Source organism: Carex rostrata, chromosome 15, assembly GCF_964058835.1.
Source record: "Carex rostrata chromosome 15, lpCarRost1.2, whole genome shotgun sequence".
NCBI lineage: Eukaryota > Viridiplantae > Streptophyta > Magnoliopsida > Poales > Cyperaceae > Carex > Carex rostrata.
The window spans coordinates 6,041,970-6,058,853 of record NC_135932.1 but is presented as its reverse complement, the minus strand read 5'-3'; the positions used below and the strand labels follow the sequence as shown (position 1 = coordinate 6,058,853).

The 16,884-nt window shown below is 36.1% G+C and overlaps 2 protein-coding genes across 4 annotated transcripts; one reads left to right on the top strand and one right to left on the bottom strand.

Moving 5' to 3' along the window:
- Positions 1–1,869: 1,869 nt before the first annotated feature.
- LOC144566162 (pre-mRNA-splicing factor ISY1-like protein) lies at positions 1,870–5,630 on the top strand. 2 transcript variants are annotated; one of them, XM_078316073.1, is made up of 4 exons: positions 1,870–2,204; positions 3,416–3,691; positions 4,480–4,965; positions 5,279–5,630. In XM_078316073.1, exons 1-3 carry the CDS (start codon positions 2,034–2,036, stop codon positions 4,954–4,956), a joined length of 924 nt encoding a protein of 307 aa, XP_078172199.1. In that variant the 5' UTR covers positions 1,870–2,033; the 3' UTR covers positions 4,957–4,965; positions 5,279–5,630. The 2 variants fall into 2 exon arrangements, with proteins under 2 accessions (XP_078172199.1, XP_078172198.1); XM_078316072.1 differs by having other exon boundaries at positions 5,275–5,630.
- Positions 5,631–7,002: 1,372 nt separating this feature from the next.
- On the bottom strand, positions 7,003–13,421 carry LOC144566415 (sister chromatid cohesion 1 protein 3-like). Of its 2 annotated transcripts, XR_013515191.1 has the most exons (13): positions 13,165–13,421; positions 12,207–12,546; positions 11,919–11,956; positions 11,606–11,652; positions 11,213–11,274; positions 10,634–11,067; positions 9,792–9,906; positions 9,207–9,343; positions 8,498–8,907; positions 8,226–8,299; positions 7,786–7,918; positions 7,188–7,352; positions 7,003–7,130 (listed from the first exon to the last, which is right to left on the bottom strand). XR_013515191.1 is itself a non-coding variant. In XM_078316431.1 (12 exons), exons 1-12 carry the CDS (start codon positions 13,286–13,288, stop codon positions 7,248–7,250), a joined length of 2,019 nt encoding a protein of 672 aa, XP_078172557.1. In that variant the 5' UTR covers positions 13,289–13,421; the 3' UTR covers positions 7,003–7,247. The 2 variants fall into 2 exon arrangements, 1 of the variants encoding a protein (XP_078172557.1); XM_078316431.1 differs by having other exon boundaries at positions 7,003–7,352.
- Positions 13,422–16,884: the final 3,463 nt, after the last annotated feature.

Here is a 16,884-nt window from a genome sequence, read left to right as displayed (position 1 = left end):
CGGGTAAGGCGGGTACGGGTACGGGTAGGGCGGGTACGGGTATTTTTTTTTTTTTTTTTTTTTTTGCTGTTTTTTTTCTGGTTTTTTCTGGTTTTTCCTGATTTTTTCTGGTTTTTTTCTGATTTTTTTGAGGGGAAAAATCAAATTTTTTGAATTTTGAACTGTGATGAACAGTACTCGGGTATACGGGTATGGGTACTCGGGTAGTCGGGTACGGGTTTAGTCGGGTACGGGTTAACTCGGGTAGGGTAAACTCGGGTATTGGTCTAAAATAACGGGTCCGGTCCGGATTTTGCCCGTACCCGCGTACCCGAGTACCCGACCCATACCCGGGCTCGGGCACGGGTACCCTAGCTGGCGGGTACGGGCGGGTATACCCGTTAAGGGTATTATTCAACCTCTAATTCCCGCTAACCACGGTCACCAACATGGTAGCAGGATTGCCTGTGGCGCTTGCAGTCATACCTAACCATGCATATATCATATATAGGTAATGTAGACTTAGAAATTAGCATAGTGACAACTTATATTAATTGTTCGGAAAAAGTTCAGCAAGATCAAAAATTCATAATTCGGAAATAATTCAGAATTATATATTAAGTTCGAACTAGAGATCATAGTCCAGTACAAGAGAGCCAAAAAACATTTATACTATGAAGTTTTTTGGCTCAGGAAATAATTCGGATATAATTTGAGAATAATTCAAGTATAATTCATAAAATTTGTGAATAATTCGGGTATACCGAATAATACACTTATTGATTCACAACAGCTCAAATCCGAATAATTCACGAATCTTGTTATTATAGAAATTAGGGAGAATTTCATGTACTCCCCTAAAAAAATTGATTGTCCTCCTCTAAAATTGAATTACATATTTATTCTTTAAAATTGTAATAACTCACATATATATTTGTCATGTATAACTCTATAATATATTAAATATGCAAAAACAATAAAACATTGATATTTAAGACTCTAAAATTTGATTATGGACCATTATACCTTTTCATTTCTCTTTCTCCTCATCTGAGTAGTTGCTTCAAAGCTTTCTGTAAATTTAGGAGCTATGTTGTATGATATTTCTTTTATGAAAATATGTTATTTAATATGTAGTTTATAAAATATTATTTATCATTTAGTCTAAATTTAAAAAAATATATATATGTGAATTTTTTTTTCTCTTATTATATTCACGACAATATTTTTTTTATACCAATCATAATTTAGGGGTGTACAAAATCGTTCAAATTCGTAACTCGTTCATAATTTGGTTGCTTTAACTTGCTCATTTACAACTCAAGTCAGTTCCAACTCGAGTTGGCTGAATCATTTAATAAATAAGTTAAGTTTGAGCATACCCCAATTCGCTCATTAATAACTCGAGTTATACAAAATTCGTCACAATAAATCTCATGTCCTTCTAAATGACTTCTAAACTGCTATTTGGATTTTTTTTTTTTGTTAGTTGTCTTGTTAATTATTTTTGAATTGTTTGTGTTTAGATAAATTCCTACCAAATCATTTGAATTTGTTTGGGTTTAAATAAACTCTTATTAATGTATAACTATAACTAAGAAAATTGATTGGTCAAACAAGTTGTAAGCCAACTCAAATTGATAATAAACTGAACTCGACTTGGCTTTACAGCTCATTATTGATATCACAATTTAAATTAACTCACTTATTTACTAAATAAACTGAGTACAAATTAAAAATAACTTGTTCAAACTCAGATCATTTACATCTCTAAACCATATCCTCTGTTGAACTCTTTAGGATAAACGAGCGCGGCGTTCAATGAAAAAGCTATGTGATCTCTGGCCCAGTAATCATATCTTAGGCCCATGGCCCAAAATGTTTCGTCGACATTTTTGCAAGCAGTGCAGAGTTTAGGTTTTAGTGACTTGGCTTCGGCTCATCTTTTGTAAATCGTAAACCCGGGTAATCGCTAGTCACCATTTCCCTTTGCTTCCGCTCTCTCGAACCTAACAAAGAGAAAGAAGAGGAAGGAGGAGTAAGGGAGAGAAAAAATGGCGAGAAATGAAGAGAAGGCGCAGTCGATGCTGAACAGGTTCATCACCATGAAGCAGGAGGAGAAGCGCAAACCTAAGGAGCGCCGTCCCTTCCTCGCTACCGAATGCCGTGATCTCGCTGAGGCCGATCGCTGGCGCTCCGAGATCCTTCGCGAAATTGGTGCTAAGGTGCAATTTCAGTGCATTTTGTTCCTCTTATTGTAAATTTAGTGAGCTTTGTTTTTTAGTCTTGTTCCTCCAAATTTGATATCAAGGCTTGAAATTAAATCTTTTACTTGCTTCGAATGCTGCATATTTAGTAGGCGTTCTGTTAATATACAGAAAAATTGACTGTAGAAACTGAAGTTGAGTTAAGAAACAAAATAAGCTATCTTGACGTTTCATTCTTAAATTGCATAATAGAGGATGCACGGGAGACCCTCTTTAAATTCATCACTTTTGGTTTTATTTCATATCTGGCTTGAAACATTAGGGGTTTACTACCGAAAAATTGAGTCTTCACTTGCAACTAGTTAATGTATATGTTGTGTGACCTTTGTAAATCTGAGAAACACTAGAGTGTTACTCATTTACATTTAAGCTAGGTGATGGATATGTGGTGGATATACAAAATGGGACTTCAGGACCATCCATTTGTTATTATTACTTTTATTTTAGCAAATAAGGGGCATGAGATGTTATTCAAACAGGAGTTTTGGAGAGTTTTGTTTCTTTAATTTGGGTGAAATAAAATGGATAGGTGCATCATACCAAGCTGCTTCATACCAGTAACACAACTGGTAGTCTGGTATGGTGCATCATGTGTGAAATAGGAGCTCCAGGGATATTAAATAGGTTTATGAATTACATTTGTACGTGCAAAATCAATGATATTTAATTTGGGTGAAATAAAATGGATAGGGTGCTGCATGTGTCTTAGATATATGGTTTATAACAAGGATCATTGACCAAGCTGCTTCATACCAGTAACGCAACTGGTAGTCTGGAATGGTGCGTCATGTGTGAAATAGGTTTATGAATTACATTTGTACGTGCAAAATCAATGATCTTTAATTTGGGTGAAATAAAATGGATAGGGTGCTGCATGTGTCTTAGATATATGGTTTATAACAAGGATCATTGACCAAGCTGCTTCATACCAGTAACGCAACTGGTAGTCTGGTATGGTGCATCATGTATGAAATAGGAGCTCCCGGGATATTTAATAGGTTTATGAATTAGATTTGTACGTGCAAAATCAATAAGGAAATCTACCTAATACAATTCAAAGCTCCACGTAGAAAGAGTTGTTGCTGCGCACTACTCAATACCGTACCTCTTTTGTACTGATATATCCAATTCACATATCTGTACCTTCACTAATGCTCTCTTTTTTCCAGGTTGCAGAGATACAAAATGAAGGCTTGGGTGAGCACCGTCTCCGCGACCTTAATGATGAAATAAATAAGCTGTTGCGAGAGCGTGCACATTGGGAGAGACGAATTATTGATCTTGGTGGACCCAACTATGCTTCGAAAGGTGCGCCTAAAATGACAGATTTAGATGGAAACATAATCGATATACCAAACCCCAGCGGCCGTGGGCCTGGGTACCGCTATTTTGGAGCAGCAAAGAAGTTGCCAGGTGTGCGAGAACTTTTTGAGAAACCTCCTGAGGTGCTTATAATCTATCTAATCAATTACTCTTTAAGTGTTAGTTTATAGAAGTTTCTTGGGGGTCATGAAAAATAAAGTCAAAATTGGGATTTTCACTTGGTTTAGTTCCATTATTTTTTATTCCTTGGATTCTCTCTGTGTTTCCCCTTTTTTGCAGTCTGGGATACATATGTTTGACAGAATTAATTTGAAAAAACTATGTTGTTGGAATAGAATCTATCAGTGTACTACCTGCAACCTATACTGGTAAATGGTAACCCAGCACCGCTGCATCATGGGTGTAGCTACTACAGGTTTACTACGGCCATGTTTGGATGAAGGCTTGGGTTAGCAAGAATAGTGAGCTAACCCAAATTTGAGATAGTGAGCTAACCCAACTTTTAGTTGAGTTAGTAGAATAGCATGCTAACCCACTAAAAACAAACAAAGAATAGTCACTTTTTGCTAACCCAAACACATCCAAACATAAAATAGTAGTTCGGAATAGTAGCTAACCCGGGTTAGCACTATTCTTTGCCTCATCCAAACGCAACCTACAAGAGTAGCATATTTGTATTGGTCAGCATTAGTTAGGCACGAAATATAGCACATACCTTTGGTAGTCTGGTAACATATGAACTACATTCTGTGCTATGATAGGTAGTACCAGTATATAGTAGGGTGTGGCCTGATAAAGCCTGGTAAGCCATCAAGAATTTGAGTCTTGATTGTACTTGCACAATTATGATTTCAATTGGTATGACCGGGGGAAATTATGATCCTTCATTTGAAAAATACTCCGATGACAGGTCCGCAAGCGGCGTAGCAGGTATGAGATCTACAAGCGAATTGGTGCGAGCTATTATGGGTACCGAGATGACGAGGATGGGGTCTTGGAAAAGCTTGAGGGGCCTGCTGAGGCAGAGATGCGGGCCCAGGCTGCCGAGGAATGGAAGCGGGTAGAGCGGATCAGACGTGAAGCATTGAAAACTGTGCAGAGTGGTGAGGTGGCATCAGCTGGTGTACCAAGCATGGCGGCTGCTGAGGTGTTGTTTGAAGAAGAGGAGGATGTGGTGGAGGAAGAGAGGATACTGGAGCGAGAGAGGCAGGAAAGAGAAAAGGGAAAGGAGACAGAGTACGTGGCACATGTGCCGTTGCCAGATGAGAAAGAAATTGAGAAAATGGTTTTGGAGAAAAAGAAGAGAGATTTGTTAAGTAAGTATACTAGTGAGGGGTTGTTAGAGGAACAGCAGGAGGCCAAAGAGATGCTTAATGTGCATCGGTAATAAAAAACGGTATGTGCGTTCTTTTCATTTTCTAGTTTTCTTTTGTGGATTCAGGATGTAGTTAAACTTGGGATGAACTTCATTTTTTTTTTTGGCCTTTTGTACTTCATGTCAGGTTAGAATGTTAAGATGAATGGAAAGGTAAAACAAGCAAAAGATAAACTGAAGTGATACTGATCAGGGCCTGTACTTCTTTCCCTTTTTGCTGATTGTGTTTTTATGGTGTTTCTCAAGTGAAGAATAGCTATCCCAATTTGAGTTGTCTGTTATTTAGTTATAAATTTGAAGTATTTTTCTTGATATTTCATCTTTTGTTAGGTAGCTCGGTATGCTTCTCTCTCGTGCTACATGGAGATGGTACATTGGAGCCCTGGTGATAAGGAGTAATCTATTATTTGTGATAATTGTGCATCCAGTTGGGAAGTGTGATGGAGACTTTAAATCTGATTCGGATTTGCACAATCAGTAGAGAACATGGTTCTTAATTACTGAACAGTGTACTATTCTTTTGCTTTAGTACGGCAATGCCTAATTTTGTATTGATGTTTATATGTTGTTCTAATTAGGGGTCTATGCCGATTGGATTGGCCAGGTTTTGTCTATGTTTTCAATCCGATCCTTTGTTGTTGGGTTATGACATTTTTAATTCATAATTAACCACCATAATTAAAATCTGTTGAGCTCGTATCTGTTTTAGCCGTTGGGTTTTGTGGATTTTATTGACAAAAATATGACATATAAAAGCATAAATGAAGTTCTTAACAAGAATTTCAATTAAGTAATATATTTTAATCTAACGCAAAGAATTTCAATTAAGTAATATATTTTAATCTAACGCAATATGTTTTAAATATACAATAAAAATAACACTATATTTCAACTTAGTAATAAGAAATTAAGAACATCATCATTAGACAACACTATTAATACAATAATAAATAAACAATTTTATGAGCAATATAAAAAATTATTTAATAATGCATAAGCCTGATATATTTTTAAAATTATTTCGATTCAAAATTAATTAATTTATATCCCTCCTAACATTTGAAGGAAGGTACAAATTCAATTGTATTATGCGTGACGGTTAGATTTTTTTTTTTTTTTTTAAAGAGCGATCAGGTTAGATTTTAATTAAAACATTTTTTTGAAAATGTATAACCAATTTATATTTGACGAGTCAATTAAAATTGAATCCGTATTACTCCATAAAAATTTAAATTCATCATTTTTAGGGTCGGATTAGTCAGGTCCGGTGGCTTCCTTGTACATCCCTAGGTCTAGTATCTGAGCCGATTAGTTATTTAGGTAAATATTAGTTACTTTCTGTTGCTCTTTATGCGTGTTTGAAGATTGAAATTCTGATCTTAGTCAGGACTGGAAGTGACTGACGATAGGGAAATTTTGCTTTAATCAAATAGGTCCATAGAATGTTTTTTTTTTTTTTGATGAATTAGGTCCATATAATGTTATAGTTGCTATTTGCTTTAGGGTCGCTCCTTTTTTTTTACGAGCGTTCTTATAGTTGTAGATACTTTTCAGGTATCCAAATTGGAAGATTTGTGCTGCCGATATCATACCAAGGCTTTGCTCCTTTGGGAGAGGGCGAGAGGCAGACAATTGCTTAAATTGGTAAAGATCATTTTAATTAATTAAATGTTGGTCTTTTGCTCCTGAGCAGAGATTTATACTTTATAGTTCGCCCTCCAGTTTTTTTGACACGAATTTTAAATGCAAATCCGCTCGCCCCAGAATATAGCCTTGAGTTGGTCTAAACGAGAACCCTTCTAACCCTCCTCTCCAAACCCAAAATTATATCAGCATTATATACAGATAGGAATCGAATAATTAATTAATTATACAACCTTAGATAGTTTGTAAATATTAACAATAACTAGAAATATGCAAGAAATAAACATTTAAATTATAAAACAAATAACCAGCTTGTTTGTGTTGTACTAAAATATGAGTCTTTGAACAAAAGCTATAAGCTGATCAGCCGCAGAACACGGACTGCAAGCACCCACAGAGAAATAGAAGCAAGCAGAGGGGAAGTTATCCTTTTATAAGCCTCATTATCAACAAAACATGCATAATCTACATAATTAATTACTATAAAAAAGCAACTGACTAATAACTACACCTGTTTTCACCCATTTTGCCTATATTGTACACTGCCAAAGAAATAAACAATGCGCAAAACTAGAAGAGATAAAGAAGGTCACCCTAACCTAGTTTCAGTCAATTACTATTCTCTGCACATAATTTTCCTCTCTTCTATTCTTCGCTCTCTAACTTATCCTGAGTTCCTCATCAAGACGAGAAGTTGCAAAAATTCTAATATCTCCGTATGGTGACTCCTGTTTCAAATCTATCATCTCACGGCCTTTTAGCATCTACAAATTTTAAATACTAGTGAGAATTTCTTCAATTTTACTAATGAATGAGGTCTAGAAGCGAACGCAGATGAGAGAAATGGAAAGAGTTCATATATAGCCCTCCACAGTGTAAAAATGTCATGCCAACATTACTGCAGACGATGGAATGAAAATATACCCCACAAAATGAAATATACCCATCAATTACCTATTTGCTTCAGGGGGCAACTACATAATCCTACACCCTTATCATTTATCTACACGTATAGCAAGAAGATTGTACAGCAATTTGGACAGTCATCAAAAGATATTGTACACAGATGTTTCTTGTTTTGGATGGCTTAACATTATAATTATGTGGTCTAGGAACCATACCAAAATATCCAAAAAAAGGAACAACTAAACTTATATTTCTATTCTTCATAATTAAATAACAACAAAGGAGCTGTACCAGAGTTTCATAGAAGAACCTTGCACTTGTTTTTCTTTTCTTCCCTTGCAGCATCTGTTCTAAGCTCAAATAGCTCTCCTGATTACGTCTCTTCAAATCAGATGCTTTTTGATGCAATTGATGGGCCACATACCTTAGAGAGATAAAAAATGGATAATATAGCTTGCCAATTGAAATGGAGAATTTCATGTGTAACCCCCTTCTATAATGTCTCAAAAAAAAAAAAAAAAAAATACGTACAACACGTATTCCTAGCTACACCACTCCCTCCCCATATTATCCACAAGAATACAAAAAGAATATTGTCAGAGGGGGCTAAATTCAGCATGTTCAGATTTTGGAAGAAAAGAGTCTGTATAGCTTCAATGTTTCCACAAGAAATTCTCCTTGTGTAGTTATATCACACCAAAACAAAAGGGCGATGTATTAATTATGCATACCTTGTACGTGGCGACCATACACTACCTTCTTTGGTCTGATCTACACCTCCATCCCCGTCATGTGAATCAAGCTCCTGTTATATGACACAAAAAACCCAGCATAATCAAATTCTTTTTCCATGCTACACAAAAGAGTAAAAGGACAAAAAAGAAAAAAAAAAGAACAGGCAGTGATTGCTTCAGAACCACTGTAGCACCAATCTATTCAGGGTCAATGCAAATTTGCACATAAAAAGGGTGGTAAGGATCTATACTAGAGCAAAATTGCTTACGCTATCAAAGGAGCTCGGAGTGGTATCTGATGTCTCGGTTAATATTCTAGGTGTGGGTCCATCTGGCAAACTCCCAAACCCAGGACCTCCGCTCCTCTCATGAACCCAATCACTAGAGTCAGTGGATCTCCCGTGGGGCCCATTCTCTGGTGTCCCGGGTTCAAAAAGACGCCTTCTAATTCTCTCAAACCTTGAAGTCTCCTTGTCACTGATGTCAACAGATTTCTCGATGGTTTCACTTTCTTGCACTTCTGATTCGATATGTTGTGTTGTGCTTTGTTCAAGATCTGTGTCCCCAATATTGTTGATGTCACAAGGAGTGTTTAGTGGTATTTCTAATTGGCTATTGCAGTTATTGGGCACGCATGTTGTATAGTCAGAAACTCCAGCATGGACCTTTGAGAATTTACCTGCCAGAAGTAGAGAATTGAAATGGCAACAAAATAAGATAAATAAGGATGAATAAATTAATTTAGTATCCTGGAACAGATACAAAGGTTCAGCAGTGTGTAACGCACCAGTACTGCACTCTTTGTACCGTAAATGACATTGATAACAATAGCATTGGTTACAGGAGTGCTAATTAGATCTCATCGGTTATAATTTTCCTTTGTTCTTTACTTTTGGCACCAGTACCAGCAACTACATGCCAGCATGAGTATTACTTTTTTTTAATAAACAGAGTAACAGTAAATGATGATTTACGTACAAGGAATCAGTGGTTCAGAAAATAGTTGATCAACTAGATCAAATCGCTCCCCTCTCCATACATCTAGGCAAGTGCTAGGTGCCTTTCTCCTTTTGTATACCAGATCACTGGAATCATTTATTGCTTTTCCCATTACCCTGAAAACGACAAATAGTAATCAATTTTACCAAAGATTTTTCAGAAAGAAAAAAGAAACCCAACAATAATAGTTTTTCATCTGAAACCCATGATTTCTTACTTAACAACTTGTTTGGAAGATATTCTGGTTATTAAGAGAACTCCCCATCATTAAAAATCGATGTTTAAGCCTAATTATTGACCGTATTACCCGTGAACTTTGTATTGGTTCGACCAAATTGCTTTAATATTTTTGGAATAATGAACTCTTCCGTACATTTATTCAACTCCAACTTGTACTTGGATATGTTTATACTAAAATAACAGGACTGACAGCCTGAAGTTGTGAGTAATCTCTTCCTAGTATCCACCAAACGAAAATTTATGCAACTCCCCATGACATTTAGAGCTTTTCTTACTCTAGCTACCCTAATTCTTATTCAAAGCATCAATAAGAGAATCTAGTACTCATTCGAAAGGATTGTTCTCTGGTCACAGCACCAAGAAATCTTGCGCTTCCTCAATTTCCCATAAGTCTCTCTCTTAACCGGAGTTCGAACCATCGGCTTGGGAGAAAACAGACCTAATAGATACAGAGAATAGAAGTAACTTCTTTGCCTTAAATATTCAGTACATATATGGATTGAAAAGTACAAATAGTCTGCCCAAAGTAACTTTGCATAATAAATAGGCTGAAAGAAAAAGGCAAAGAGGAAAGGTACACATTCTGCAGAGTGCAGAATCTAATATTTCCTTTTAGACATGGTATATATGTCACCTATACCACCAATCTCTTAATTAAGCACATATCCCTTTTATTTTCTTTCGCAGAGATGACGGATGAGGCATTTTGGGAAAACTCAGCATCCTTTGAAAAAAGTATACAGACATAAGATATCATAGAGTATACTTTTTTCACATTTTACAGGGGCATGCATAATATTATCTAAATGTTAACTGGGGTCTCATATAATAAATCTCTTTTAGCAATGCTAGAGTGAAATGCAAGCTAGAAAAAAGATCTTGGTCAAGTCCGAGTCAAGTTAAATTACACTTAGACCAGTCTGTCTGGTTAAACAACTTGGTATTTCCTGGGGAAAAACAGTGTCTTCCTATTAAGCTTAGTCCATGCTTTAAATTTTTAGGAAGTTCTTCATTGCTGAAATTTCCCAAGCTTTTAAAACTATTGACATTGTAATGTTCTAGCAAACTCTTATCACCAAAAAAAGGAAGGAAAAAAACAAAGAAGAGGTAATTGCATCGCTATACAAACATTTAACTTCTCCTGGAATAACAAAATTTATTCTAACCTGGACCAGTCATGAGAAGTGGCATTTCTATTTGCATATTTCCCAAAATTGGCACATCCTTCTCTTTCGATGGCACATTTATGTCTTTCAATGGTGATTCATGACACGCAACAGAGGGTTTTACAGCTTCAGCCTTTCCATTGGGATCTTCCGTGTGCATATTCTGTGTAGACTCCCGGTGTTGCTCAGCCGATGCATTGGCATCAGGATTTATATCTTTCAATGGTGATTCATGACACTGAACATAAGGTTCTACAGTTTCAGCCTCTTCATTTTGATCATCCGTGGGCAAGTTCTGTGTAGACTCTTGGTGTTGCTCAGCCGATGCAATGGCATCAGGGTTTAAAGTAGTTTTCTCTCTCTCGCTAGAAGTTAAGTCATAGAGGTCAGTTATATCTAGGTCTAGATCGATCATCATCTCCACTGGAATGACACTGTGAATAACATCATATTAGAATCTTGGAAACAAATTAAGAGAGAAATCAAACAGATCTCATAAAAATAAAAAGAGTATAAGGTTTCAAGATATTTTACATTCAAGTATTAGAATGCAAATCATGTTAAAATCATAGTACTTACTCTTCAATCAGGGAAAAGTATGTAGAAGAGAAGATACGACAACCAGATTCCCTTTGATAACTCTGATGAAATCAAATAAATTGAATTGAAGTTTATGATACAATTTTTCCAAAAATAAAACAAGTTGTGACAAATTAATTGTAGGTATCCAAATGGCACCGCAAATTTCACTTGTATGCAAGTAAAATCAAGTTATTCTACAATTCTGCAAACCTACCAAGAAATATAAGAAAAGTTTAACATAACCCCCAGTAATAACACTTATTATCTGCAAACAGCTGTACAAGTTTGATTACAGAATTACTTAAATGACCAATTATTGTGGCAAGTTGTACATTATAGATGCTTCAAATATAAGGAAATTTATACCAAGTACATTGTCAAAAAAGTTACCTCATGAAGAAAAAAATTACAGTCGCTTTCATCAAATGCGTTGTTTGCTAAAACATAAGAAGAAGAAAAACAATCAAATTAATCACAGGGGTCTTACGAAACTAATAATATTTTGTTAGCACCTCTTTGTAAAATGAAAAGGCAGAGAACATCTTTTTTTATTTCATACGAATCAACATTTTTTTCTGTGCAATTGATCTGCGGTAATAGAATTGAGTCATGACTTCAATTGCAACGATTTATTACAAAAAAAAAAAAAAAACTTAAAGAGATGAAATTGCAAATATGCAAAAAGATACTGTAGAGGACATACCTTGTGCTGCCGGCTGCTGATGTGTATCAGGGGCATCACTGTAAAGAGAAATAAGAAAAGAAGAAGAATGTCAAATTGCAAGATTAATGTCTGTCAAATTGACCAAGACAACACGATTATGCTCTCCAATTTGCAGAAATTAGGAACATCCCTTGCCTGTGGCAACTGGTTTTGCAATTAAATTACATCAAAGCATCACAAATGGACTAGGGACATCTCAATTTTCCTCCAAATGAAGAAGCAGCCATAGAAAACAATTTTCAGACAGTACAACTAAATGCTCCATACCAATCATCAGCGATTTCTAGATCAAACAAATCAAGCTCAAATGTTGCCGGTACTGATATAACCACTTGACTAGAGCGGGCCCGCAAGGCCTTGAGTAATCCCATTCCGCTATGGGTCCCACCACCAGAAGTCTCTGCTAAATGTGAGGTTTGCTTCTGCACATGCTTGGATTTTTTAGGGTTTTTCCAGTAGATGGCCTCAACTGACTCAGTCAGAGTCTTTAGTGTTGTGTTGCAATCATCTTCTAGAAATTCAACCTTCTTTGAGAAAATTCTGACGATGCCAACTAGGAGGTGAGCCAAGATTCGGTAAGAGATATCAATGTCTTTGATTATCTGATCTGGATAAGCAGTATGAAAAACATGGTTAATGCAATTTCTGTCAAATCAGAGGATGGCATGAGGATTTAAGCAGGCAAAATTAGGGTCCAGGAAACCAGGGTTTAGCAAAATCTAACAGGGAAAGATGAATAAACCACCTTAAGCAAGGAATCTCCAGATAAAACCTAGTTACTTTGACTGCAGAAATACCTAAAAAAAATTCACTCTGGGAACCAAGTTATGTAGGAAAAAAAAATATTAAATAAGAGAAAAGAAACAAAAGACTAACTACCAATCACGCACAAAAAGAAGAAAACAATACTTCGAGCAGATAATTAGATAGGAAACTGTAATACAGAAAGCTAAAAAGAAAAGGGTAGATTCACTCAAATTTACTATTTTAGGTAGTAGCAAGTCGACCAGTCCCCCCAGCTTACTACAACCCAAGTTCACCAGAAAATAAATAACTAAACCACACAGTCACACTTGTGGCTAGAGTATGTTGTTAGAACAATATAAAATATTTGCAAACCGACTGTGGTGAACAATTTGCGAAAAAGAAAACAGATGTACCTAAACGACATACTGTTTTCACTTAATATTTGTAATCTAATCGAGAGGAAAAAAAGAGAACAGACCGACGGAGGAGGCAATGTCGGTTTGAGCTATTTGATCCCTTTTGAGCTTCTTGAAATAATAAGCGGCTGTCCATATGTTCGCAACAGGCCCCTTTCGCCACAGAAGAGCTTGCGAGAAGAACATTATCCCAGCGTTTCTCCAATTTTTCCTTCTCTGTGCTTGAAAAATGGCGGAGAGGCTAGAAGAGTAGAGGAAGAAGAGGAAGCTTGCACCGAGAGGGAAGGACTAGAACAGTAGAAAGCAGGAAGGAAACGGTAATTTTTTCGTACGCACCCGTGTAAATCTTAGTATATTATTTTCAACCATGTTTGTGTACTGTAAAAATTAAACATGTTCTTGTGAAACCTTGTAAAAGGTTGAAATGTTTATTTCTCGGAGAAATTGTTTAAAATGTTACTCTGAGCGACTGAGCGTCTCTCTGTAGTCTGTAGTGCTAGAGATCAAAATTTATGTTAGTACGAGGATTTCTATGCATAGTTGGGAAAAGGCGTACTTTTGGACTTCAGTACCAATGCTAATTTTGAAATTTCAAGGGGGTAAGTATCAAATTTCTCTTGATGGAATTGCAACGGGCAGAGAAATCAACGGCTGATGACCTGATGTACATAGACCTGTTCTAATAAGCTTTTTAGTTGTGGGGTACAAAAATTGGTGACTGGTATTCTTCCCGGTTCATGGCACCGGTTCTAAAGTGCAGTACATCTGTGGTAGTGGCCCGAGGTTGTAAATGACGGGAGTACCCCCGGTCCGGAAGTAAATTTTTCTATAATCTACAAAATAAGAAATCCTCTGATATTTTTTATTTGGATCATCTCCGATTTGTTTAATGATGGGATCAACTATTCACTGTCATATTATACTATTGTTCTGTATTGAGCATTGACTTTTGGAGCATGGTAGTAAAGGAAATTTATATTTTAAATCTAATTAATTTCTATATCATTCGAAGTTAATTGTGATAATAATAGTAAGAGTAAAGATGTTGTCCCCTTGAATCTGTCCCCTGTGTGTTCCCCTAACAACTTTTCTTTTTTGTTCTCTCACGTGGTCAAAATCCCTCTTTAATCTTCTCTTAAAAAGAAAAAAAAAATTCAACACAACTCAAAACTCACCCTGTTCTTCTCCTCTACTGCTCGCCACCATCTCCCCACGCCGACAGTTGTGATGGCGGTCGAGATCCGGCGAGGCGAGCGTGGTGCACCGTCGAGATCCGGCGAGGAGAGCGTGGTGCACCGTCGAGATCCAGCGAGGAGAGCGTGGTGCACCGTCGAGATCCGACGAGGAGAGCGTGGTACACCGTCGAGATCCGACGAGGAGAGCATGGTGCACCGTCAAGATTCGGCGGGGAGAGCGTGGTGCACCATTGGAGGGGGTTCATGCTAGCCCAGCGAAGGTTGTCACAGTGCAACATATGAATACTTCATTAGTTAGATATGAATACTTCAGTTGTTAGATATGCATACTTCATGTTACATATGAATACTTCTTGGAAGAGGTGGGATGAGAGAGATGAATCTGACTTTGAATTTTGAATTGTATAAATTATTTCGAAAATGTATGAATACTTTGTAATCGTCAGTATGAATAATTCTTTAGTTAGATATGAATACTTCATTGTTTTAGATATGCATACTAGTCTGTTGAGAATATTTATTGGTCCCAATCTGGGCAGGTGTGAATATTATTAGTGTCAGATGTGAATATTGTTAGTGTCATGTGTGAATACTTCATTAGTTAGATATAAATAGTTATATATATGAATATTTTATTTGTTAGATATTGAGTACTTCATTAGTTAGATATGAATACTTCATTTGTTAGATATGCATACTTCATGTTAGATATGAATACTTCTTGGAAGAGGTGGGTGAGAGAGATGAATTTGACAATGAATTTTGAATTGTATAAATTATTTTGAACATGTATGAATACTTCGTAATCGTCAGTATGAATACTTCTTGGAAGAGGTGGGGTGAGAGAGATGAATCTGACTTTGAATTTTGAATTGTATAAATTATTTCAAACATGTATGAATACTTCGTAATCGTCAGTATGAATACTTCATTTGTTTAGATATGAATACTTCTTTATTTAGATATGAATAATATATAGTTTTGCTGTAGTGGTCCCCAATCTTAGCAAATGTCGCTTTCAGACGATTGCGGTCCCCAATCCAGGCTGCCACAAGACGTCAGTGGTCCCCCTGGTCGTTACTGGTTCCCTCCAGCTTATGTTTACATATGATGAATGGTTCTGATAATAAGTGTGAATACTATAAATTCGTAGGTATGAATACTATACGTTTTGACTATTAATAAAAGAGCATTAATCTTGCTCTTTGGTGGTAGTTAGCACGTTTTAACTATTTTTTTGTCTTTTAGTGCGGGGGACAGATAGGGGACTGAAGTAGGGGGACTGTTAGTCGATCCCTAATAGTAAATAAGGAACGAAGCGTCAGGCCGTCAGCGGGTCTGGTTCTTGTTGGGAAGCATTGTATTTGGAACTCAAATTCTCTGCCCCCTGGGTGCAGGAAAATCCTGCCCCCTTTATCTCTGCAACTGGAACCGATCACTGTTAAAGGCAGCCGGTCACTGTTGATTTTTGAACTGGAGATCTGCTAACAGTGACTCTGGGGACAGACGATTCCTTTTATTTGTACCCAAGGGACAAGGGCACCTGGCGGATCCATGTATCTCTGGATTTTGAGTTTTACACCTTGTTTGGATGGAGAGTAGAGAAAGGGAGGGAATAGAAAGAAAATAAAAAATTTCATTGAATCATGTTTGGTTGATAAAATTATATCAGAGGTGAAGAATACAGGAGGTGAAAAGTTTAACCTTGCATTATTGTAATTAATAGAATTGGTTTATCTCTCAATTTGGAGTGTAACGGATGGAAAGAAATTTTGTTGCAAATATTTTTAGAAAAAATAATACAAGTGCCCAACTTTATATCTTACCTATATAATTATCATATAATTTTTTTGTCACAATCCTACAACAGCCACCGAATTTCTCATTAACCTTCTAAATTTTAATCAACCAAACAAGAAATAAGACAGAAAGAAAAATTATATTTATTTTCCCTCATTAATTATCCAAATACGAAGAAGTTAAATATGTTAATCTTTTTTTTTCTATTCCATTCCATTCCCTTCTACTCTTCACCTCCCCTTCCTTCCTCTACTCTCCATCCAAACAAGGTTTATCTCTAAATGTTCCGATCGATTTTGTTTTTTTTAAAATTATTTTTGTTTATCTCTGAATGTTTGATTTGTAATTCATGTTATATTTAGATTTAAAATTAAAATATTTTTTTTGAATTATGATTGGTAATTAGAATCATAGATTATAGAATCAGAAGTTACAAATTATAGTATTGAAAAATATAAGTTAAAACATTGTCTTTTATTGAGTACCTAATTAGTTAACGGATTTAAACCGATTTGATATTTTTTTTTATCTTCATAATGAAAACCTGAATCCATCCTTGAATTTATACCTTTGATTTATTTGTAAACATAAAGAAGTTTACTTCTAATAAATACGAGGAATGAGGCGTCAGTTTGATTTTGTTTGGAAAAAAATTACGAACGATTTTGTTTGTAAGAAGTTTGCTTGCAAGTTGCTACAAATGTCTCTCATCAACCGTGTATTGTGAGACGGGGGCGGAAGGTAATAGACTTAAAAGGAGGCTAAGTCACCCCCATGCATTGAAAA

Coding starts and splice junctions, on each gene's coding strand:
- LOC144566162 (XM_078316073.1), top strand. CDS start 2,034: ATGGCGAGAAATGAAGAGAAGGCGCAGTCGATGCTGAACAGGTTCATC. Junction 2,205..3,415: donor TTCGCGAAATTGGTGCTAAG/GTGCAATTTCAG, acceptor TCTTTTTTCCAG/GTTGCAGAGATACAAAATGA. Junction 3,692..4,479: donor TTTTTGAGAAACCTCCTGAG/GTGCTTATAATC, acceptor CTCCGATGACAG/GTCCGCAAGCGGCGTAGCAG.
- LOC144566415 (XM_078316431.1), bottom strand. CDS start 13,288: ATGTTCTTCTCGCAAGCTCTTCTGTGGCGAAAGGGGCCTGTTGCGAAC. Junction 11,957..12,206: donor CTAGAAATCGCTGATGATTG/GTATGGAGCATT, acceptor TTCTCTTTACAG/TGATGCCCCTGATACACATC. Junction 7,353..7,785: donor GGTTCTTCTATGAAACTCTG/GTACAGCTCCTT, acceptor TAAAATTTGTAG/ATGCTAAAAGGCCGTGAGAT.